This window comes from Neoarius graeffei, chromosome 18 (genome assembly GCF_027579695.1).
Source record: "Neoarius graeffei isolate fNeoGra1 chromosome 18, fNeoGra1.pri, whole genome shotgun sequence".
Classification (NCBI taxonomy): domain Eukaryota; kingdom Metazoa; phylum Chordata; class Actinopteri; order Siluriformes; family Ariidae; genus Neoarius; species Neoarius graeffei.
Window position 1 is genome coordinate 23,794,974 of NC_083586.1, and position 26,734 is coordinate 23,821,707.

The 26,734-nt window shown below is 42.8% G+C and overlaps 1 protein-coding gene across 5 annotated transcripts in view; it reads right to left on the reverse strand.

Moving 5' to 3' along the window:
* mad1l1 (mitotic arrest deficient 1 like 1) overlaps positions 1 to 26,734 on the reverse strand; it is a 115,359-nt gene that overhangs the window by 20,527 nt on the left and 68,098 nt on the right. For all 5 annotated transcript variants that reach the window (XM_060898577.1, XM_060898574.1, XM_060898575.1 and 2 more), the window contains 3 exons: positions 15,709 to 15,799; positions 10,791 to 10,995; positions 1,596 to 1,786 (listed from right to left, as the gene is read on the reverse strand). In XM_060898577.1, the coding sequence (XP_060754560.1) occupies positions 1,596 to 1,786; positions 10,791 to 10,995; positions 15,709 to 15,799 (487 nt within the window). The remainder of the gene's footprint in view (positions 1 to 1,595; positions 1,787 to 10,790; positions 10,996 to 15,708; positions 15,800 to 26,734) is intronic.

Below are 26,734 nucleotides of genomic sequence, written 5' to 3' on the forward strand. Positions count from 1 at the left end.
AAGCCTTCAAAGCAAAACATTTGGCATCACAATCAATTAATATTACATTACTCATTTATTTTCTCATATTATTCCAGTATTCTATAAGAAGTAGACACAAATTCTTAATTATAAACATATTCTAATTTCTTCATTCTAAAGAATGCAATTAAAGTGGCAGGATATAAATCCTAAACAAGTGTTTATTTAAGTTTTGAAAAAGATGAAGAAAAGCATAACCATCAAACAAACATGTGCAGCTTAATTATGTGGGTTTTTTTTAAATATGGAATTGCACCATTTTAACAACAAATAATAATTCTAAATAAATTCTGCAGTTTTTTTTCCCAAGAATTCCTCCAGAAAGCCATGCCTTAAAAGGAAATTTAAAGTATTACAAGCATGTCAATGAACACAGAAGGCTTTAGTTATTTAGCTATATACACACAAGGTTACACAAGGTTTTGTAGTCAGTGCAACTTGGCTTAACAAGTTGGAAAAAAGGTAAGGTGCTGCTGGCTCCAATGAACACATACTGTACAATATATAAAAACTGAAAATATGCTTAATTTACACCAAGTTAGAGAGAACTTGAGGCTACTGAAATATTCCAAGCATGGCAATGTTAAACTGCCATTGGTAAAACAAAAACATGGCAATGTTAAACTGCCATTGGTAAAACAACTGCCATTGGTAACACACACACAAATACACAAAAAAAAACCTTTTGCCTAGTAAATTCAAATATCAGATATCACTGTACCGTCTGCTGTGCTACTTCCAGGGTGGAAGAGAACGCAAGGGTAGCAAAAAAGAGCATTGACTACATCACAGCCAGCTAGCCAAGTTTTCCGGTGGCACCAGTTCTTGTTAAAACCTCTTGAGTAGGTCTTCTCCCCCTTCGTAGACACTTGCTTGATGTTTAAATTCGGTCTAGGAGGTCCTAGCTGTTTGATTGCCGTTTTCTCCTCATTGGTACGACGACTAAAGGGAACTTCTTTCAGAGACGCTATCGTATTGTTGCACTCAACACTCGCCGCCATCTTCTTCATAGAATGTTCACACATTTCCCGCGCAAGTTGCGTTTTCCAGCCCAAAATTATGTTCAAAACCCGCTAAAATGCACTTAAAAACGCCCAATCTGGCAACACTTGCGCGGCGCAACAGGCGTATGACGTAAGCACGCTGCTTGTGCGAGCACATAAAACCTAATAGAAAATGCATTGGGAGCATGATTTTCGAAAAAAACGTACGTACCATTACAGTCAATGGGAGATTTTGGGGCAAATCTGAACCTGACAGAAATCGCCCCAAAAGGGCGTGGCTACACCAGGCACGACTTTAGCCTGATTGGACAATGACATTACTGTTGCCGTGGTAGTAGGAGTAGATGAAAAAAAAATCTCCCTCCCTGTTTGGGAGTGCGTCGCCCAAATCGCCCCTATTAACGAGCCGCCAGTGCTTGTAGAACAACATACGTTTTTAAAAACAAGCCTTCTACAGCAATGTTAAATCAAAAGACTGTAAACTCAGAAGAGGAAATTATGATTTATGTACAAGTTTTTAAAACTTTTACAGAAAGTGGTCTTTCCATAAAATACATTGTCAGTGAGTACCTTGAAGAGCAGCGAGTCCTCCATGCGCTCAGCGTACACTGAAGTGAGGCGATACTGGTTTTCCACAGTCATGTCAATCTGGTACCCGGTCAGAACATAGCACGCGGTCCGGAACTCCTGGATCTTCTTCTGGAACACCTCCTTCAGCCTCTGGTTCTTCAGCTTCGCGCTCTCCAGCTGTTTACGCAAATCTGCCAAAAGGACATAGAACATGTTACTGACTATCATTTCAATTTTAATGAACACGTGAATGAGGAAACCAACAGCCGAGTCGCCTCCATCATGACAAGCCCTCCATCATCCAACCAACCAACAGCACTAAGCACAGGGTTATTCTTCTTCTCAGGAGAGAAACCAACACTGGAGTTTAGTTTCACACTGATGTACAGATAATGCTTCCTGCTGATTGGTTCCGAGATCTCAGCACTTTGTCTGTTAGGAAAAAAATAATTTGACTAGAAATGATCATTAAGCAGCTTAAAACAGACGCTACAGTTGTGGTCGGAAGTTTACATACAGTGACATGAATGTCATGGCAATATTTAGGCTTTCAGTAATTTCTTTGAACGGTTCTTTTTCTGTGGCAGAATGTATAGCATACATCTTTACACTAGAATTTGGTGCACAAGTTTTAATTTTCTTTGGATTTTCTAAAAATCAACACAGGGTCAAAATTATACATACAGCACACCAATATTTGGGTAAAATGTCTCTTCGCAAGATTCACCCTGACCAAACATTTGTGTTTACCATGAACAAGCTTCTGGCAGAATTCTGGTTGGATATTTCATGACCCTTCATGGTAGAATTGGTAGAGTTCAATTAAATGTTTTTTTCCCCCTTTGGCATGGACTCGACTTATAAGCACTGTCCATATATTTTCAATAGGGTTGAAAACAGAGCTTGTTTTAAGCTTAATGTTCGCCTGCTCTATCCTCCACAACCAGCTCTGATGCGTGCTTGGGTTCATTGTCCTGTTATAACTCCCAAATTGTGTTCAAGTTTCTGATGGTTTATGTTGAAAAATTCTGAGGTAGTCCTCCTTCTTCATTATTCCATCCACTTTGTGCAATGAACCAGTTCCACTGGCAGCAAAACAGCCCCAAAGCATGATGATCCTACCAACACCACCAGCTGGTACAGTGTCCCTCTGTACATGGTGGTCATTGTGGCCAAACAACTCAATCTTTGTCTCATCTCCCCATACAGCTTTCCTCCAGAAGGCTTTTTCTTTGTCGGTGTAGTCAGCTTCAAACTTTAGTTAAGCTTGAAAGTGTCAATTTTGGAGCAGAGGGTTATTTCTTGGATAGCAGCCTCTTAGTCCATGGTGACCTGAACTGTAGACAGTGATCCATCAGCTTCCAGTTCATGGCAGGGCTGTGCCATGGTGGTTCCCAGGTTGTTCCTGACCATCCAAACCAATTTCCTTTCAGCTGAGGGTTGCAGTTTGGGTTTTCTTGAAGCAAAGTGGCTTGGCAAAGTGACTCCACCTCACAATGCAGTTGCTTAGAAATGGCTCCAAGAGACATTCCTGAGTTGTGTACATCTGCAATCCTCTTTCTCAGATCTGCACTGAGCTCCTTGGACTTCCCCATTTTACTGTTTCAGCACCTCTGAATTAATAATCTAAGTGAGCGCATGTACATTTTTGACCCTGTAATGTATAATTATGACCGTGTTGATTTCAGAAAACCCAAATAAAATTAAAACTTGTGCACCAAATTTGAGTTGTTGGGTTTTTTTTAAATTAAAGATGTATGCTGTAGATTCTGCCACAGAAAAAGAACAGTTCAAAGAAATTAAAGCCCAAATATTGCCATGACATTCATATCCAAGATGACATTCATATCCAAGATGACCTAACAACATGTTCTTTCTCCCCCCCCCATCTGTCCCTCTGAGTTACATGTTGATCCTGGGATTGAGATGCTGGCCTCTTCTGCCCCTCGGACCTGCTTGATCCATCCTGGTGCCCTGTGTCTGGTCGGAGTTTTATCGCACCGCTCCTGTGAAGGACGGCCCCATGAGGACAGTTGAGGGTTATACCTGTTAAAACTGTTAATATTATAGTCAGGCTGTCTGTTGTTGCCCAAATGAGGATGGGTTCCCTTTTGAGTCTGGTTCCTCTCGAGGTTTCTTCCTCATGTCGCCTGAGGGAGTTTTTCCTTGCCACCGTCGCCACAGGCTTGCTCATTGGGGATAGATTAGGGATAAAATTAGCTCATGTTTTAAGTTGTTCAAATTCTGTAAAGCTGCTTTGCGACAATGTTTATTGTTAAAAGCGCTGTACAAATAAACTTGATTTGATTTGACAGTCACTGAATGTAAACTTCTGACCACAACTGTAGGTGTAATATAATAAGAATAATTATTATTATTATTATTAGTTACACAACAGTCTGTGCTGGATCGAACGCTATTCTACATGCTGCTGAATAACGAGTGTGGAAGCCGTTTGGTTCACCGATACTGAAAAGCGTAATATAAAAGAGATATTTTACATAAATCAATAACGTGAGGGGGCGGCATGGCAGTGTAGTGGTTAGCGTTGTCACCTCACAGCAAGAAGGTCCGGGTTCGAGCCCCGTGGCCGACGAGGGCCTTTCTGTGCGGAGTTTGCATGTTCTCCCCGTGTCCGCGTGGGTTTCCTCCGGGTGCTCCGGTTTCCCCCACAGTCCAAAGACATGCAGGTTAGGTTAACTGGTGACTCTAAATTGACCGTAGGTGTGAATGTGAGTGTGAATGGTTGTCTGTGTCTATGTGTCAGCCCTGTGATGACCTGGCGACTTGTCCAGGGTGTACCCCGCCTTTCGCCCGTAGTCAGCTGGGATAGGCTCCAGCTTGCCTGCGACCCTGTAGAAGGATAAAGCGGCTAGAGATAATGAGATGAGATGAATAATGTGAGTATATTTTAAACCTGTGTGAGAGAGACGAGACAATAAGACACATCTGAGACACAAAAGAGAAAGTGAATTACACACAAACGCAGAGAAAATAAACAACGTGTTCATGAGGAGTCAATGATTTATGCCGACAACATAATTTATTAAGACTAATTCTCTCGACCCATGTACTTTTTCTTCCCTCCATCTGGTACGCTCGAGCTTTCTTCCAACAATCAATGCTGAGAAGCACATATTCCCACAAGGCTGTATTGCACAAAAAAAAACAAACAAAATAAATCAAGAAAACTGGCTTCACTAAGAAAAAGCACACAGAGAGAGAGGAGAAAAATTAGATCTGAGCACAGCACCTTGGAAAAGTAGTATAAAAAGTGTGTGTGTGTGTGTGTGTGTGTGTGTGTGTGTGTGTGTGGGGTGGCAAAAAAAACCCCCAAAAAACCAAACACCGGACTGTTGCCGTGGCGACAGCGGATGCCAGGCCTGTCCAGGTATAAGTGAATTTTCTTAACGTTTTCACAGAGCAGAGAGAAAGAAAAAAAAAAAAAAAAAAGACAGATGTGATGCTGTTAAGAAGAAAAACTGAAGGAGGAACGAAATAATGGATCATTTTAGCAGAAAAACATCCAGTCGATCAGCAGATGAGATGCTAACAAACAAACAGTATCGCTGATATTTATCTGTGGAAACGTTTCGCTTTATAAAGAGCCGAGTGAATACGCTGATTGTACGTCCGTATTCTTCTGTGCATCTGAAACCGTAGTGGAAATATTTACTGTACAATTTGTACATGTAGTAATTTGTTGATTTGAACATCAGTGTGGTATACAAATGCGTCTTTACACTTTCATTACTGACAGGAAAATAAAAACAAACCAAACATATGCACTAAGAACACAAACGCACAGCACATTCTATCCATCTTATAAAATCGCAACAAAGCATACCGCACTCGTACGCATCCTCACTTTATTACTAGCATGAAGAACAAGTGATCATGTGACCCAGTCAACTCGCACCGATTGGCTGGATGCGAGTTGTTGGAGAAACTGTGCCACTCCGGTTGATGTGAACGTTTTTAAAAACACACAAATAAAACTATAAACCAGAAGTGCAGCGCTCCTGTTTTCACGTCCTGCATCCTTCCCTCGCCAGTGAAGCTCATTTTGTTTGCCAGGAGAATTTTATTATTTGCAACTTGTGTCTCATAGCTGTTTTTGCTATAAATGCAAAAACGCCCACGTCACCGTAGCAACATAAACCATAAAAAGGCTCCAGCTAACCTGGCACCTCACATCGCCGTGTCTCAAACCTGACCCCAACATGAATGAACCAACTCATCCAGTGTGTGTGATGTTTGAGTTCTTTGTTGCGAAAATCAGAAATGCTAATTTAAAACTAAGCAAAATTAGGCTAAAAGATTAAAAACAGCTGACGCTCACTAACCCTAAATAACTAACTGAGGGGTTTATAATCCACTAAATCTGATGAGTCCCACAATCGCCCCTCCATTTTGGCTAATTATGCAACATGCATGCTTGTTAACCCAAATATCTCGAGTAATATTTATTGTATTCTTTTGATTTTTCTTAAACGAGTAGCTCAGTGAGGTATCTTTTAAAGGGAACAGAAAATCATTTTAATAAGTGAAAAACCAAGTGAAACACGTTATGAGTGAGGCCAATAATTGCAAAAACAAAAAACTGTTTATTTCTCGCTAGATATGTACAGTTATCATTTTCCTCCATTCATAGTCGAGAACCTAATAAATACAGTGGGGCAAAAAAGTATTTAGTCAGCCACCAATTGTGCAAGTTCTCCCACTTAAAAAGATGAGAGAGGCCTGTAATTTTCATCATAGGTACACTTCAACTATGAGAGACAGAATGGGGGGAAAGAATCCAGGAAATCACATTGTAGGATTTTTAATGAATTAATTGGTAAATTCCTCAGTAAAATAAGTATTTGGTCACCTACAAACAAGCAAGATTTCTGGCTCTCACAGACCTGTAACAACTTCTTTAAGAGGCTCCTCTGTCCTTCACTCATTACCTGTATTAATGGCACCTGCTTGAACTCGTTATCAGTATAAAAGACACCTGTTCACAACCTCAAACAGTCACACTCCAAACTCCACTATGGCCAAGACCAAAGAGCTGTCAAAGGACACCAGAAACAAAACTGTAGACCTGCACCAGGCTGGGAAGACTGAATCTGCAATAGGTAAGCAGCTTGGTGTGAAGAAATCAACTGTGGGAGCAATTATTAGAAAATGGAAGACATACAAGACCACTGATAATCTCCCTCGATCTGGGGCTCCACGCAAGATCTCACCCCGTGGGGTCAAAATGATCACAAGAACGGTGAGCAAAAATCCCAGAACCACACGGGGGGACCTAGTGAATGACCTGCAGAGAGCTGGGACCAAAGTAACAAAGGCTACCATCAGTAACACACTACGCCGCCAGGGACTCAAATCCTGCAGTGCCAGACATGTCCCCCTGCTTAAGCCGGTACATGTCCAGGCCCGTCTGAAGTTTGCTAGAGAGCATTTGGATGATCCAGAAGAGGATTGGGAGAATGTCATATGGTCAGATGAAACCAAAATAGAACTTTTTGGTAAAAACTCAACTTGTCGTGTTTGGAGGAGAAAGAATGCTGAGTTGCATCCAAAGAACACCATACCTACTGTGAAGCATGGGGGTGGGAACATCATGCTTTGGGGCTGTTTTTCTGCAAAGGGACCAGGACGACTGATCTGTGTAAGGGAAAGAATGAATGGGGCCATGTATCGTGAGATTTTGAGTGAAAACCTCCTTCCATCAGCAAGGGCATTGAAGATGAAACGTGGCTGGGTCTTTCAGCATGACAATGATCCCAAACACACCGCCCGGGCAACGAAGGAGTGGCTTCGTAAGAAGCATTTCAAGGTCCTGGAGTGGCCTAGCCAGTCTCCAGATCTCAACCCCATAGAAAATCTTTGGAGGGAGTTGAAAGTCCGTGTTGCCCAGCGACAGCCCCAAAACATCACTGCTCTAGAGGAGATCTGCATGGAGGAATGGGCCAAAATACCAGCAACAGTGTGTGAAAACCTTGTGAAGACTTACAGAAAACATTTGACCTCTGTCATTGCCAACAAAGGGTATATAACAAAGTATTGAGATGAACTTATGTTATCGACCAAATACTTATTTTCCACCATAATTTGCAAATAAATTCTTTAAAAATCAGACAATGTGATTTTCTGGATTTTTTTTCTCATTTTGTCTCTCATAGTTGAGGTATACCTATGATGAAAATTACAGGCCTCTCTCATCTTTTTAAGTGGGAGAACTTGCACAATTGGTGACTGACTGACTAAATACTTTTTTTCCCCACTGTACATGGTATGAGTTTCTTGAAATAAATCTTATGTAAATAAGAGTCATTGGAAAAGGACATACTTTCTCACTCTTGGGCTTGGAACGCTTGCCCAGTTTAAAGAGAGAACTAAGTATAAATTGTCTTATTTTTTTCTACTTGAGCATGATTATTTTCACAAAATACAATACCTACAGTTGTGGTCAGAAGTTTAAATACAGTGACATGAACGTCATCTTGGATATGAATGTCATGGCAATTTTCGGGCTTTCAGTAATTTCTTTGAACTGTTCTTCTGTAGCAGAATGTACAGCATACATCTTTAATAAAAAAAAAAAAACAACACTAGAATTTGGTGCACAAGTTTTAATTTTCTTTGGAGTTTTTGAAATCAACATAGTGTCAAAATTATACATACAGGGTCAAAAATATAAATACAGCACACCTAATATTTGGGTAAAATGTCTCTTTGCAAGATTCACTGTGAACAAACATTTTTGTTTACCATGAACAAGCTTCTGGAAGAATTCTGGTTGGATATTTCACGACTCTTCATGGTAGAATTGGTAGAGTTCAATTAAATTTGTTTTTATGCCTCCGCCACCGTAAGGTGCAGGAGGCATTATGTTTTTGGGTTGTCCGTCTGTCCTGAAACCTTGTGAACGCGATATCTCAAAGGATAATGAAAGGAATTTCACCAAACTTTCACCATTTGTGCGCTTTGGGACAAACATGAACTGATTAGATTTTGAGATCAAAAGGTCTAAGGTCAAGGTCACCGTGAGGTCAAATGTGTCCGAAAACCTTGTGAACACAATATCTCCAAGACTAATACAAGTAATTTCACCAGGTCAAGATTACTGTGAGGTCAAATGTCCATCCCCAAATCACAACTTAATAAGGCGTGTAAGTCTACCAGATGGAGGCATCCCCATCGACGTCGTTGACGTCGAGTTCTATCTAGTTTTTTCTTGCCATGGACTTGACTTATAAGCACAGTCAATATATTTTCAATAGAGTTGAAGTCAGGGCTTGTTTTAAGTTTAATGTTGGCCTGCTTTATCCTCCACAACCAGCTCTGATGCGTGTTTGGGTTCATTGTCCTGTTGCAACTCCCAAGTAGTGTTCAAGTTTCTGATGGTTTATGCTGAAGAATTCTGAGGTCGTCCTCCTTCTTCATTATTCCATCCACTTTGTGCAATGAACCAGTTCCACTGGCAGCAAAACAGCCCCAGAGCATGATGATCCTATCACCACCACCAGCTGGTACAGTGTCCCTCTGTACATGGTGGTCATTGTGGCCAAACAACTCGATCTTTCCTTCATCTGACCATACAGCTTTCCTCCAGAAGGCTTTTTCTTTGTCTGTGTGGTCAGCTTCAAACTTTAGTTAAGCCTGAAGGTGTCAATTTTGGAGCAGGGAGTTATTTCTTGGATAGAAGCCTCTTAGTCCATGGTGATCTGAACTGTAGACAGTGATCCATCAGCTTCCAGTTCATGGCAGGGCTGTGCCATGGTGGTTCCCAGGTTGTTCCTGACCATCCAAACCAATTTCCTTTCAGCTGAGGGTGACAGTTTGGGTTTTCTTGAAGCAAAGTGGTTTGGCAAAGTGACTCCACCTCACAACGCAGTTGTTTAGAAATGGCTCCATGAGACATTCCGGAGTTGTGTACATCTGCGATCCTCTTTCTCAGATCTGCACTGAGCTGCTTGGACTTTCCCATTTTACTGTGTGTTGGTCAATCCAATGAGTGCTGTAAACAAACCCTTTTTCTGAAGGCACAGAGAAGCTACCAGCTGTAGTCAATCATGCTCACTAACAGGAAGTTAAGAGACCTCAGGCTTGGCAAGATAAGAGACATTTTGGAAGTTTCAGCAGCTCTGAATTAATAATCCAAGTGAGCGTATGTAAATTTTTGACCCTGTAATGTATAATTTTGACCCTGGGTTGATTTCAGAAAGCCCAAAGAAAATTAAAACTTGTGTACCAAATTCTATTTTCTTTTTAATTAAAGATGTATGCCGTAAAGAAAACGAAATGGAGAGGGGAAAAAAAAACCCAAAAAACAGAAAATCACACTCTGTAAAGCCTCAAAGTTTCAACTTAGAACCACCATGGAATTTTGTTCCGTGTGTGTGGGGGGATCCTAATAAAGAAAACAGGGCACTATGAGCATGTGCTCACCTACGGCCTATGTGGAAACCTAGACAGGTCTAGTGTTTACATATGGAGAAAGCGAAAGTTACCAGTCTTGAACCAATTTCACGCAAGAAAGCGGCTCAAACGAGAAAGGAAGAAGAAAAGAGAGCGCGAGATTGGGCATATTACTAGAAAAACTGTGAAAAGAAGATCGCCCAGGTAAAGAAATGGAGAAAAATGAAGAAAGAGACGTCAGCATGGCCAGCAAGAATGATGAGTGATCTAAAGACTAGAAAACAAAGGGAAAAATCACAAAGAAAAGAAAGACACCATAAGATGAGAGGCCCAAGAAAAACGAGCAAAAATAAGAGAAAAAGCAAACAATCCTTCCCTTCAGCCCCAACAAAACAAAAAAAGCCAAAATTCTAGGAAACTTGATCAGTAGAACATTATCCTTTAATTCTGTTTATATGTTTTCATGATTTTGCCCTGTATTACTGCTAATTTGGGATATTGCCATGCCCACACTGCATTATGGGTAAAGTAGAAAATTGTGAAAATCCCTTAAATGATGTAAAAAAATAATTTTTTTTGAATCATGTGTAATAGACATAAAAAAACGTTTATCTACAAAGAATCTAGAATTTAAGACATCGATATTTTTGACCTGTGTTACAGTAACTGGAGGGGTGATTGCGCTGCTCATCTCGATAAACACTACCATCTCATACATCAGACTGACGAATTCTTTAAACCAGAAGCTCAGACAGAATCTGGTTCACGAGGTTTTCGTACCCAATATTTCCTGCGAAGGCGGGATGATGAGTGTGGTGTCGTCGGACGTGATGGCTCCTCCGGCTTCCATCTTGCGAAGGCGCTCTCGCAGACGCTCACACTCCACTTTCAGCTGCTCCACCTCTTCAGCACGCTCCTGCTTCGCCACGCTGGTGGGGTTCAGACGGAAGTGCAACACCTTTGTCTTCACCGGATCGTAATCTCCCTGTGGGGCGAGAAAAGTTCAAAATAAGTGGGGAGGGGGAAAAGGTACTAAACTATACTGTTCCTTCTGGGCATGGTGGTACTGCTACTTACTTTAAAGGCGTCGTGCGGTAATTTCAGCAATCAGGCTATATCATGTGTCAAAATGTCGGGTTTGGTGGGTTATTCAAGCCCCTCGGTTTCCTGCGATCTCAGTGTCACGATGCGCCCGCTACAAGCATTTAAAGTTGACGCGCACAGCCAAATTTAGGCAGCCAGCCGTTAACTAGGTCAACTTATGTGTGACGTCATACCAGTAACCTCCCTTGGGTGATGCTGGCCTGTCGCCATGTTTTCTCTATAGCGTGCGTTTACCAGAGTTATTTACATTGCGGATTTTGTGGATTTATTCAGTTTGTGGATAGTTTTGAACACTCAAAACACTATGAAATGATGTATTAATATTCTGTGATACAAAATGCCTAATCGGTGTATTGTGTTTGGCTGTAACAACGAACACTGAACACTATTTGTGACTGTTGTTATCAATGGATCTGATTTCAAGGTCATGGCTAGGTATTGATAGAAAAAATATATTTTTTTAAAAACACATGTTTTAAGTGTTCCTATGTATCAATCATTAATTGTACAAAATGATTTTCATACATTTATGTATTTGTCATATCTTTCTTTGTCACATGAAGTGTTGTCTTGATAACATATGTGGCACATAATTTTAGCAAATGGATGACAGAAGATTAATTGAAAGATTTATGCCACAGAGCTGCCTTTAATTAATAATTATCACTTATTACTGACGACTGTACGTTTACTAAACAATACAATACAAAGCTAAATACTCCCAGCCTATAACATACTGAATATCAAGTTAAAATCAACCGCAATAAAAGGAAAATGATGAAAACTGGAATATCAAGGGGTCTACTGTATCAGAAGGCCCACTGCATTTCGCGAGATCGCAAGCTGTCAAGTTGCTAGAATTCAATCTTTCTAGCTATACTTTCACCCCCTACAGCTATCAGTATTACACATAATCATAGATTAATCACACAGCATTCTAATTCAAGTGAAAATGGTCTTTAAAAATACACACAAGTAGTGATTTAGTCAGAGAAACCAACCAAAACAAGTCTTCAAGTCGCCGGTCTTCTTCATTCTCGTCTTCGTTTCTGTCGTCGTCAGAACTGTCCTCATTTTCTTCTGAAGATGAGCGCTCAGGTTCAAATCTGTAAGGCTGGATACCACCAGGACATTCAGCTGTCAAAATCTCTACTTGTGGGCCATTTTCTTCTTCTGTATCGGTAAAATCAAAGCTAATTTCCTCAGCATCGCTCCTATTTTCTGGTGTGTCCGCCATTGCAACTGCACCGAGTGGTTACTGGTATGACGTCACGCAGCTGTTCCATTGACCGAGAGGGGGCGCTGCGAACGCGGAAAATTTCAAGTGATGGGCATGACCAAATAAGGACCGATTACAACCGCAGGAAGCTTTTGAAAAATCGATGGTCAATTTATTTCGAATCTCGAAAGCATTCTGGTGCAGAATAATGCGACTTTTATCGCCACTGCGTGACGCCTTTAAAAAAAATTGAGTAAACAGACTTGTAAATAATAAACTTCACACATATTTCTATGGTAAAAATCCCCAGCAGGAGGAACCGGATGGTGTGCAGTGTACAGTACAGTTTAATGCTGTCAGGGCTGAGGTCATCATTCACACCCGCACTGATACAGGAGGAGTAGAGAATCGACCCGAGTAATCACGTCATGCCACGTTTGCAATTAAACTCATCCAATACATCTTTTAATGCTTAACTATGGATTGTGTACTCGGGCCATGGCAGGTTTAAAAAATAAAATAAAAGATAATCTCTGAGCTTATCAAGTCAGATCTGTGTGAAGAAAATCAAATTGAGATTAAAAAGTCACAAATTTGCAAGAAATAAAAAGGAAAAAAATAGCAGGGTTTTTTCTTTTTTAAAGGAACCAAAATCACTTCGTTTTTCAGTGTTGGATCATCGGCGTTGCACCACAGACATCACGACTGAACCCAGAGCGACAGGAAACCATCTTTCCTCCTCAATCAGCAACACAAAAGAAGAAAACGCTAAGAGATTTTCAGCTACATTTCCCAGAACGCACTTCAACCAGAAAGCAAGCGAGTTTTTTCTCATGAATTTGTAATTTGAGTTTCCGCCCCCAGTCTTTAAAAAAAAAAAAAAATGCCTACCATGGCCCTAATATGCCGCTCTATTGAACTTCACTCCGTTTCACCTCCAAAAAACCTTCTGCTGAAATTGTCTCATTTACAGAGTTCATGCTGCTTGTTTCTTTCCACACAGCTTTAAAATCATGATAGAAACACTTCAAATCAAACCATTTCTCTACTCATGTGGATTCAGCAGGTAGCTCTCTTTTATGCAAGTCGTGCCCGACCCTCACAGCAGAGGCGACCTGGATTCTAGTTAAAGCGAAAATCTATATAGATCATACTTACCAGAAATGTACAATACCAATCAGCAACCCCTCCCCCTGAACAAACACACACATTTAAAAATCCAGAATTTTACAAACTTTTGAGGGTCTATATTTTTTCTATAACGTTATAAAGGTTATGAAAACCTGACAAGTTCCTCCCAATTTTTTTCATACAAGATGTAATTTTCCAAATAAACAAAGATAAAATGTTATGAATAAATGAAATTCGTATAAATACGCAGGTGATTATAGAAAATAGCATGCGCTGATTGGCCGAGAGATTCGGACTACTTCTCGAGTGACTCGGCAAATGGCGACCGATCGCTTTGTCACCGTAAGTGAGGAAGGATTACAAATGACAAAAGAAAATGCTGTTCCTAAAAGCACTAAAGATATTACAAAGTTTGGTCTAACGCTACGTTCACACTGCAAGGCTTAATGCTCAATTCCGATTTTTTTGTGAAATCCGATTTTTTTGTGAGGTCGTTCACATTAACAAATATATGCGACTTGTATGTGATCCTCAGTATGAACGAAAAGCGACCTAAAAGTGTTCCGCATGCGCATTGCAGGATACGACGACGTCACACGCAGTGAGCATGGCCAGTGTTTACGGAAGTAAAACCGCCCGGTTGCGGTATGACCCATCCAATCTAGCTTGAATAGCTGCATCCCCCCAAATGGAAATCAGCTCCCTAACCTCTGCGTCCTTCCATTGAGAAGATTCAGAACCTTCACAGCCCGAAGCGTCCCTCGCATTGATGTCATGCGCAGGGGCGCAGATACGTTTTTTTAACTGGGGGGGGGGGACAAAAAACTGGGGGGGGACAAAGCTGCCAGCAAACCAACCCCAACCCCGATATGCCTGTCAAACTTGTTGTTAGTAACCATAGCAACCAAGCTCGAGCTCGCAACCTGTGCAGTCTGCGCAGCTCAACCAACCGAATATCAGTCTTTGTTTTGTGTGAGTTGTTGCAACTATATGTATACACTGCTGTGCACCTCAATAAACCGAATGGTAATTAGTCTTTTGATTTTTCCGTGAGGTTTGCCTTATGCAAAGAAAGACAGCATAGATGTTTTTTCCTCCCTATAAGTGGGGGGGGACCGAACGAGGTGAATTTAAATATGACTCGTCCCACCCTCTATCTGCGCCCGTGATTATGCGCCATGTTGTTGTAACTTTTTTGAGAGACCCGCCGCCTACTTCAGCGCAGAATAGTGACGTTTGTGGCTTGTTGATGACGTGTAAGTCGGATGAATGCGACCTGGCGGTTCAGACTGAAGTCGCATATGAAAAGATCGGATAGGAATCGGAATTAGGACCACATATCCAAACGGCCTGGGTCGGATTTGAAAAAATCGGATCTGTGTCGTTCATATTGTCAATAAAAGATCGGATACAGGTCACATGTGGGCGAAAAGATCGGATTTGAGTCACTTCAACCTGCAGTGTGAACGTAGCCTAAAACTATTGAAAAGGTAAGGTGGAATCGTGATTTATTTTATCAATTTCAAAGCAAAAAGTATTTTATGTGACTCAGGAAAGATAAGGTGAAACAAGTCTGCGCCGTGCCGTTATCACATTTACATGCTGCTTTTGAAGTCTGAAATAATTTTTTTTAAATAGGAGTTTTAAATTTTTCGAAACATAATCACCTGTGTATTAATACTGAAACAATTATCTGCCTCAGACTCGGTGAATATTGACCTCGGATATTACTCACCGATATTCACTTCACCTTCGGTGTTATATAAAGTGAAACAAGAGGAGACCTCAGGAACAAACCTTACTGGGATGATGGGTTTCGCAACAACGGTTTAAGCTGACAATTTATTTCTCACACACACACGAAAAGGTAGATCGAATTTAGACGTAAATCCAAATCTATGATTTTCCATAAGTACTCTGACACACCGTCACTGTGCAGCATTAGTGTGGAAGAACCACTGACACGTCAACGCAAAACAACGAGGAATCACTTTCCACAGGCGAGAGCTCCTCCTCCATCCTTAATGATGGACATGAGCAACAGTGCAGCGCAACACACTCGGAAGAAAGCGCTCTCTACCCTCTTCCACATCCATGAGCTCACAGACACCCACGACTGCCCAGTGTCACTGTGACTGACAGCAGAGAGAGATTAAGCCCCTCCCACAGCTGACTGGGCTCTGTGGATTGGAGCAGGCGATCTGCAGCTGCGATCAGGAGCTCAGAACAGTGGGGTGGAGGTACCTGCAGGTTGTGCCGTTCTAATCTCATCTTCAGAACATGGTTCTGCTCTTCCAGCTTCTGCCGTTCCGACTCCAGCTCCTCAATCTTCTGCCTGCGGAAACGAATAACAGGACAAAATCATTACACTTTCATAAACTGCTGGTTGATCAGGAAGAACAGCATGAGAGCGGAGTTTACACATGGGTCAGTCAGTCTTAGTTCCAGGTAGGTGAGAACAGAGCTTGCACACGCGCGCACACAACAACCAGACCGAGAGCATCCGAGTGACGTGGGTTCAGTTCGGTTCGAAGTCAAACACCACGGTGAGGAAGTGATTCAACTCCGACTCAACTCAGCTGCAGAAAGTGGAATGGTCACGCCGTGTGTTTTGGGTTGCAGAAGATTTGTGTGTGATCTGCTAAAGTGAGCCAAAGCACAGAGCTGTAGCACTGTAGAAACATCGTGTGTTCTGGAGGTTTGGACAAACAAAAGGAGAAAATAAAAAATACAGGACACACAATGTTCTAAAATGATTATTAATAGAATTATCTGGTCATGTACTGAGAACCAGCTCTGTATTACTAACACACACACACACACACACACACCTCAACATGAAGAAAAATTAAACTCTACAACACTAATGGAAGTCATGTTGATCTGAAACGGGCCACACAAAGAAGAGCTGAGAATCAGACTCCTGAGGCAGAGGAACACAAAGGAAGCACAGAGACAAGATGACAACTGTGGGCTGAACTCAAGAGTCTAATCCAAATACGGGGTTGAGTCACACACTGACATACTGACACAGATTTCCACATCCAATCCCATTTCACACAGAGTTAAACACCTAGTGTGGGCTACACAACAGAGAGAGATTGGGGGGGGGGGGGGGGGACGACACACACACACGGGACAGATGTGAAGAGAAGGAGCAAGAGAGAGACATGTGGAGAGATTGAGACAGACAGAGAGACAGGCGGGGAGAGATGTGAGAGGGAGTGAGAGAGAGACAGGGGAGAGATGTGGAGAGATCGAGGGACAGACAGATAGACCAGGAGAGATGTGCAGAGAGGGAGAGACAGACACTGCAAGAGATGGAGAGAGAGAGAGAGAGAGAGAGAGAGAGAGAGAGAGATGGGTAGAGCAGGAGAGACACCGACACAGGGAGAGATGGAGAAAGAAGGAAGGATAGAGAGAGACGCACACAAACACATGGGGAGAGATGTGGAGAGAGTGAGAGAGAGATGTGGGGACAGAGAGAGACAGACGGGAGAGATGTGGAGAGACAGAGACAGACACATGGGGAGAGATGTGGAGAGAGAGAGAGAGAGAGAGAGAGAGAGACAGACAGACAGACACAGGAGAGATGTGGGGACAGAGAGACAGACACAGGAGAGATGTGGAGAGAGAGAGAGAGAGAGACAGACACAGGGGAGAGATGTGGAGAGAGAGAGAGAGACAGACACAGGGGAGAGATGTGGAGAAAGAGAGACAGACACAGGGGAGAGATGTGGAGAGAGAGAGACAGACACAGGGGAGAGATGTGGAGAGAGAGAGACAGACACAGGGGAGAGATGTGGAGAGAGAGAGAGAGAGACAGACAGACACAGGGGAGAGAGAGAGAGAGAGAGAGAGAGAGAGAGAGAGAGAGAGATGGGTAGAGCAGGAGAGACACCGACACAGGGAGAGATGGAGAAAGAAGGAAGGATAGAGAGAGAGACACACAAACACATGGGGAGAGATGTGGAGAGAGTGAGAGAGAGATGTGGAGAGACAGAGACAGACACATGGGGAGAGATGTGGAGAGAGAGAGAGAGAGAGAGAGAGACAGACAGACACAAGAGAGATGTGGGGAGAGAGAGAGACAGACACAGGAGAGATGTGGAGAGAGAGAGACAGACACAGGGGAGAGATGTGGAGAGAGAGAGACAGACACAGGGGAGAGATGTGGAGAGAGAGAGACAGACACAGGGGAGAGATGTGGAGAGAGAGAGACAGACAGACAAAGGGGAGAGATGTGGAGAGAGAGAGACAGACAGACAAAGGGGAGAGATGTGGAGAGAGAGAGACAGACAGACAAAGGGGAGAGATGTGGAGAGAGAGAGACAGACACAGGGGAGAGATGTGGAGAGAGAGAGAGACAGACAGACAAAGGGGAGAGATGTGGAGAGAGAGAGACAGACACAGGGGAGAGATGTGGAGAGAGAGAGACAGACACAGGGGAGAGATGTGGAGAGAGAGAGATGTGGAGAGAGAGAGACAGACACAGGGGAGAGATGTGGAGAGAGAGAGACAGACACAGGGGAGAGATGTGGAGAGAGAGAGACAGACACAGGGGAGAGATGTGGAGAGAGAGAGATGTGGAGAGAGAGAGACAGACACAGGGGAGAGATGTGGAGAGAGAGAGACAGACAGGGGAGAGATGTGGAGAGAGAGAGACAGACACAGGGGAGAGATGTGAAGAGAGACAGACAGACACGGGGGAGAGAGAGAGAGAGAGAGAGAGAGACACATGGGGAGAGATGTAGAGAGAGGGGGAAGACTGACTGTATGGTTGTATGATTTATATACTGAGTGTTGATTAAATGTTGCAGAATCACGATCCGTCTTTGTCACTGATTTTAATTTTATTAGACCTGAACAGATAATGTAAAATAATAAACGTATGCACGCATGCACACGCGCACACCAATTTTTCTCCTGTCTAATAAGATGGCGAGAGAGGAGAGCATTCACGTCGTACTGTCTCTGATTAATTAAAATTAATGTCAGGAACGTTTGCTTTGCTGAAGATGGGACTAAAAACGAACCCGAGCGCGACACAGAACAAACGGGAATGCCGAGTGAGAGCGGCGTCTAAAAATAGTGGCTTTGTGGAGAGAAAAGTCAGCTCCTGTTCACGTTACAAATCTCAGAAATCCTGCTGTTTCTCAGTAAACAGGATGGAGAGCTCCTTTCCTTTTCCCTCCCATGTTTATCCAATTTTCTCATCTACTTAATAGGTTTAACAGAGGGATCCGTTTCCATAGCAACTGACCCTGTCAATATTGCTGATGAGGAAATCCTTCTCAAGTTTAAAGGGAAAAAATGTTCATAAAATAACTTCGCACTACATGCAGCAACAACAACAACACTGATGTGTAAATAAATAAACATCCACGACGTCCTCTTCATTTCCCATGAACAAAACACTTCCTGTAATTTTTCTTTCCATTCAGCAAAACTTATGATTAATGTATGAAGTGGGAACAGGAAGTGTGAGGCTCTAATTAACTCCGAACTCGTTAAAGACAAAAGATCAAAAGGGACAAAAGGACAATTTACACCGTGACAAGTGTGATCAAAGAGAGTGAAATTAATTAGAAATAATTCTATTTCCTCAGCACTTCCTTTACTCTCAAACAGCCTCAACTCTTCAGGACATGGGTTCCACATGATGTTGGAAACATTCCTTTGAAGTTCTGCTCCATGGTGACATGATCACATCACATCACATCACATCACACACCTCCTGCACATTCTTCATGCTGTGGATCTCCTGGATTCAGATCCGGTGACTGAACAACACTGCACTCGGGGCCATGTTGATGAAGCCGGTTTGAGACGACGTTTGCTTTCCGGCATGGTGCATTATCGTGCTGGAAGTAGACAACATGTGAAGATGGCAGACTATGGACCCTTTTCACGTGACGTCACGACAAACGCAGCCGCCATTTTGGACATGTACTACCAGTAGTTTACCACAGCCAGCACTGAGGAACGGCAGCAAAAAAAGTGTTTATTTTCAGCAAGACTTCCATCATGCCACTATATTGTTGTGCACCTGGATGTAGTAACCATCAACAAACAAGGCAAAGGTTATCATTTTATCGGATCCCGATGGAGAAGATGGATAGCGGCCATTAAAAAAAATTAACAGATTGTCAGCCCTCGGCATACCAGCGCTTGTGTAGTGACCACTTTGTTGGAGGTAAGACGAATAAAATTAGCCAGAAAAGGCATTACATTGCTGTTAACATTCTGTGGCGGCGAGTGTGTAACCAAATAGGCTAAAATAACCCATTGTAACCGCTTTGTTCTTCTGTAGTAGCTATTAGCTAACGACATTAGCTAGCGTTGTGTTCCTTTGCTGTTGGTAGACTGTAGGACAGATCAGAGGCAGTGTCCTACAAACAGCGCTTAATTTGAGGGGGAGCAAGCCGGAGCGCGCTCCGGAACCTCGGGCGTTGGCTCCGGCAGCTATTTACACTGGATCCGGTGATCCGACACCTCTTTTGACTATGTAACAAAAAAAAAAAAAAAAAAACAAATAATTAAATTTAAAAAATGCAAGTTTATTTAGTGTTAATGTCTGATTTTGATATCTGCTTTGTTGGTGATTTCTCTCATGAAACGACATCCACAAAATATCTGCAGATGAACTTAATTTGCAGTGTTATTACAAAACATGCCCAGAAGCGCAGCGCCCCGCCCCCTTTTTTTTTTTTTTTTGCGGGCGACACCACAGTCATTGGATTGATCACCGGTAGAGAGGAGACAGCGCCCCGCCCCCTTTTTTTCCGCACCGGAGCCGCTCATCCTCTGCGCTCCGGGACCTCCCACTTTACAAATTAAAGCACTGCCTACAAATAAGTGTTCAAAACAATAGGAGCATGTATTTGTCTCTTAAATCCAGGCCGGTCCCTGTAATCTGTAACATTGGGTTGGAGAAAGTAATGGCAAATAGCGAGTGCACAAACCATAGAAGGTAAACTGTACACAGCGCCAGGGCAGTGTGATGGTATGTCTACTTTTAGATTGTGTTAGCTTATCAATGAACACACTCGTCACTCGACGAGTTTCACGTCTTTACGACGGATACTTAAATGTGTGTTAGGTATTATTGTTGCAGTCTAAGCAGTCGTTGTAGCAGCTAGATGAGCGAGAACCGAAAGGGTCTGTGCCATAAACCGGTATTTCTGTACGGCGTTGCTAATGTGTCGTTACTGTTATTTCTCCCTCTGCTCGCCCTGTAAATGCCCTACGTCGCTGGATAGCAAAGGTGTTTTCTGCATCTCGCTCCTTTTTCTTGTATGTTCTCCGTTTGTCGCCTTCCTCGCATTCAAACCAATTCGAGCCGAAGTCCGCTACATGTCCAAAATGGTGGTCGCGTTTACGAAGGTCACGTGACTGAAAAGGGTCTATAGCCATGAAGGGATGCAGCATGATCAACAGCGCTCAAAATACACTGTGGCATTCAGGTGATGACCGATTTGTATTCACGGCCCAAGTTAGCCAAGAAAACATCCCCCACACCACGTCCACCGGCCTGGACTGCTGACACAAACCAGGTTGGGTCCATGGGCTCATGCTGTTGGCACCAAATTCTGACCCCACCATCTGTGTTCCGCAGCAGAAATCCACACTGATCAGACCAGGCTTCATTTCTCTCATCTTCATCTGGCCAGTTTTGGTGAGTCTGAGCCCACTGCAACCTCAGCTTTTTGTTCTTGGCGGACAGAAAAGGAACCCGACATGGTTTTCTGCTGGTGTAGTTCATTCGCCTCAAGGTTTGAGATCTTTAGGTTTGCGGGCGACACCACAGTCATTGGATTGATCACCGGTAGAGAGGAGACAGCATATAGGAGACTGGTGGCCTGGTGCCAGGAAAAATAATCTCTCCTTAAATACAGATAAGACCAAGGAGATGATTACTGATCCTAGGAGGAGGAGGGAGCAGCACGCCCCAATATACAGGGTGTCCCAAAATCCATGCAACCCATGTCACTGCTCATAATTCTGCCAATATTAACGTTCTTGTTCTAATTTTTCAGATTTGACAAGAGGGGACCATAACAACGAATAATTATTAGTCAAAATGCCTTGGACAAAGGAGGAAAAAAATATATATAGTGTTACTACTTATTTGGAAACAAAATCATTCAAAACGGTGCAAGCAAAATTTTGCAGGAAGTTCAACTTTAAAAACTATCCCCAAAAAAGCCAAATTTAATCACTGGGCACACAAATTGCAAGCCACAGGATCGGTAAACCACCTCAACAAGAAGAGAGAAACGCCCAGATTTGGCAGGAAGCTGACTGCAAGATCTCCTGACAACGTGGATGCGGCGAGAGATTCTGTCGGAAGGAGTCCAAAAAAGTCCATCCGAAGACGAAGCCAAGAACTGGGTCTTTCACGTGCATCAGTGCAAAGCAGTGGCGGCTGGTGGGCTTTGAAATAGGGGAAGCTCAGTTTTAGGTCTACGTAATACAATTTTTCAATTATTTGTTATTTGTCATGAGTCAATTTGTTGTTATGTGGGTCTGTCTCAGAAACTGGTCTCTCATTTGGGACATTATGGTCAAAAAATAAATTTTCTAATTTTTTTTTTTTTTTTGCATTTACCTAACACTCAATGTTTCTTTTATCATGTTTAATAAGAATAAAGATAGCGTCTTGCTTTATCTGGCCTCTGCTGTGGAATTTTTTTTTTTATTACAATTCAAATGTTTTTGTAACATTTTTTGAAAATATTGAATAAATTTCCTCTTTTTGATTGCTTGGGTTAAAAATGCCAAGTTATGATGACTGAATTGATTATTCACTTAAATATGAATAATATGAAACAGTTTGGGTATTTAATATGGCAAAATAGGACACAATGGAAAAATCAAGAACACACCGGAAAGATGAGAATAACGGCGGTGGTAAAAGAACAGCGACTGTACCGGCTGAAGGCCGCGCGGGTCTCTGCTGTGGCGCGCGAGCCTCTGCTGTGGCACGCGAGCAACGGGACATCACTACTGCACCGGACGGAGCGCGAGGCGGGGGCGGGGCAAAATGACTGGCCGTACTTTGCCATGATAGCAGATAGATACCAGCTGTTAGCAGCTAGCACTGCAGATCCCAATAAGGCTCAAGCTAGCCTACAACCACGTTGATTGAACTACAAATGAAATAAACGAGTGAATTCACGAATGATCAAACTGATAGAATGGATGAAAGTTAATGGAGCACAACGAGTAATATTTACATTTATTTACAGAGTATTGTACAGAGACATCAATGAGAAGAAACATTTATATGAAAAGAAATTCGGACAGCACTTTGGCACACGACTACACTTTCTCGACATCCGCTAGGGACTGACTGATCATACTTCCGTGTTCCTCGCCGAAGTACCGCGACCGCCCCCTCCTCACGTCTTTCAAACACCACCTCCAATAATCCTTTATCAGCCCGGCTTCTTGGCCCTCCCATGTCCCGTTTACCTCCAGAGATACCCGGCTTCCCTGGAAGTGACGATTTTGTCGATTTTAACCAATAACAACTAGCCGAAATTGGCTGTTCAGAGCCGTCTCGTAGACTGCAACGGATACCCGGCTGCCAGCAGTGTTGCCAGATACTGCTGACGTTTTCCAGCCCAAAACATGTTCAAATCCGCCAAAATGCACTTAAAACCGCCCAATCTGGCAACACTGGCTGCCAGTCCGTAGAGCCCATTGAAATAAGAAAGGTTACAGCCTGACAGCAAAAGTGATTCTCGTAGCGAACTGCAAGTTCGTCAGACATCACTCAAATAAGTTACAGGATGACATAGGGATAGTTAGGAACGTAAATACAATCTTGGGCATACATTATGTTATGCAAGTTATTGTTTTAATGAGAATTCAACGTCGTAGATGCCGCAGTTTGGGGAGAGAATTTTAGGGGAAGTTCGGCTTCCCTTGTTGTCTCTGAGAAATCACCCCTGGTGCAAAGAATCATGATCAAGGATCGTCAGCTGTACCCATACAGGATCCAGATCAAACAAACTTACACCAGCTGACATGGCAAAACATGTTGTGATGTGCCAGTGGTTTGGAAACAAGATGGAATAGGATCCTGACTTTCTTGATGATGCGACGAAGCACACTTCTTGCACTCTGAGCATGTCAATAGCAAGAACAATGTGTTCTGGGGCACACAAACCCCAGATGAGGCGCTTCGGAGGCCCTTGCACTCAAATGTACAGCCTGGGTGGCCATCTCCAAACATGGCATAATCGGACCATTTTGGTTTGAAGATGCAGACGAGGAAGCAGTCACTGTCACAAAGGAGCACTACCTTGTGGTGCTCAACAAGTTCTGGAGGGCACTTGGGACACGTCGTGGCATGAATCGAGATGTGCAATGGTTCCAACAAGATGGGGCAACTCCACATACAACCAACATCACAATGGAGTGGCTGGACCACCAATTCCCCATCAGCTGATCAGCAAGCACCGCGAACAAGAGTGGTCTCCGCGTTCACCCGATCTGAACCCCCCAGATTTTTATCTTTGGGGGTTCTTGAAAGACCATGTGTATGAGAATCATCCTCAATCCATTGCTGAACTGAAAGTGGCCATCACCCAGAAGATTCGTGCCATCAGGAAGGAAGCGTGTGTCAGGGTGACTGACAACTTCGCTCGTCGGCTTCAAGTTTGTCTGCAGTGCAACGGCAGCCATTTGGAACATACGCTCGAATGGATGGATCCTTTGAGCTAGAGACCTCAAATCTTTAGTTTTGTAATTGTTATATCAGCTTCTAGAAAACGTAATCTTTTTTGGAGTTTCTTGTCCGAGTAATAAATTATGTTAATGGGTTGCATCTATTTTGCGACACCCTTGTACATTGACGAGACAGAGGTGGAGAGAGTAAAAACTTTTAAGGTCCTCAGCACTCGCATCAGTGAGGACCCCACCTGGTCTCAACACTCAGCAGCTTCTGCAGAAGTCACAGCAGAGACTTTATTTCTTGAGAAGGCTGAGGAAGTTTGGCATGCCAACCAAAATCCTCAGCAACTTCTACAGATGCACAATCGAGAGTGTCCTCACCAGCTCCATCACAGTGTGGTATGGAAACTGCACTGCTCAGGACAGGAAGGCTCTCCAGCAGGTGATCAAGACTGCCCAGTCCATCTCTGGAACAGCCTTCCCATCACTACAGGGAACTGACAACACCAGGGTCATCAGGAGGGCCCATAACATTATTAAGGACAACACACACCCACAACACAGTCTTCACATTCCTGCCATCAGGGGAGACGCTACCGGAGTGTCAAATCAAGGACTACAAGACTCAAACAGTTTCTATCCACAGGCTATCAGGCTCCTGAACAATACAACACACTAAATACTGCACTCCCCATTCTCCAGCATCCCCACCGCAGTTACCTGTTTGCACAAAGCACAGAGTCACTTTACAAATTAACTCAGGGTTTTTTTTGGCACTTCTTTTACCTATTTAGTTTTACTACTCCCCCCCCCCCCTTTTTTTTTTTGGTGCATCTTTTTGTCATGCGTTATTGTTGTGTATAAGGAAAGCAGCAAAGTAAGAATTTCATTGCATTGTCTGAACCTCTGTTTTTACGATGCATATGACAAACTTCTTGAATCTTTATTCTGAGATGCTTTTCTGCTCACCACAGTTGTACAGAATGGTGATCTGAGTCACTGTAGCCTTTCTATCAGCTCCAGGCACTCTGGTCAGTCTCCATTTACACCCCCCCATCATCAACAAGGCGTGTCAATCTGCAGAACTGCTGCTTAGTGTATGCTTTTTGTTTTCCGCACCATTCAGAGTAAACGAGAGATTGCTGTGTGTACACATCCCAGGAAATCAGCAGTTTCTGAAATACTCACCAGCCTGTCCTGCACCAGTCATACCGAGGTGATCGTTTTCCCCATCCTGATGGCTGATGTGAACATTACCTGAAGCTCTTGATCTGTAGCTGCATGATTTTACACACTGTGCTGCTGCCACATGATTGGCTGATTAGATAAACGAGCAGGTGTACAGGTATTCTTAATAAAGTGCTCAGTGAGTGTATGCACACACACACACACACACACACACATCTGAATATCCTCCGTAAGAGCAGAGGGGTGCGTGTATAACTAATTACGGTAAGAGGAATCTGATTGGTGCAAAAACAGATTTTGTTATCCAATCAGCTGTCACTTCGAGGCGTCACACATTTACTTTGTCGTCCTGTCGTTTCGTGAAATGTCTTGCCCATAATACACATGCATGGATTAAAGCAAAAAAAAAAAATTTGACTGAAAATTTACGGGGAGGGGGTTATGGGTGGATTTCGATGAAATTCTGAGAATGGTTAACTTAGAACTGATAACTTTATCATCAATTAATTAATGGATTAATATCTTCAATTTATTGCACTCTCTTTCCATTGCTTCCGTATATTATTTTTTTGTGGCAAACCACACAAATGCAAGCGCCTGGAATGTTTAGTTTCTTGCACCATGAACTAAATGGCTTTCCGTTTTCACCTATTTCGTACAGCCAAGCCCACCTCCACTTGTTTTTTACACCTTTATCGATGGCAGACACATCAGTGCCTTCTTTCATGTAAAGCGCATCCATGCTGCCGAAACCGAAAGCACAATGACATGCTCCTCTGTGCTCGACGTCAATATAGAAAAAAGTTTGGATCTTCGCTTAAATTAAAATTGGGGTTTGACCTTACTTTGTGTTGAATACGACTTCAAAAACAATTCAAGATTTTATTAAGAGAAATATTGTGGCCAACACGAGTGTTAAGTTACCTAAAAGATCGCATGAAGTTGGCTGCTATCTACTTTGCGTTCGTTCTCATTTTCCTCCATCATTTCATAGGCCAGAAACAGATGTTTTGACGTAATTTAACTTAGTAGGCTATGATTATTATTTAACCGTAGTCTTCTAGACATTTTGACTGTTTGGGGCATTGAACGCTGGTGGATGATTTTCAGGGAATAAAGTTTAGCGCATGTCGGAACATCATTGCGCTCGCAGCCTCCAACTCCTCAAACGTCCTTTAAATTGTGATATAACGTAGGCTATAAGGCACGGTTCGAACATACCTTACACATTGGCCTAACGAAAATAATAACTGTTGGGGCGACTGCTGATTTGTTAGCTATAAATTTAGGTCTAATTACTTCTGACAGTCTGCAAGCATTGCACCGTCGGGTCTTCAAGTCTGGCTGAAGCAGAGGAGCGGGCTTTCCGGGGTTTATTTTTTCGTTTTTTTTTTTTTTT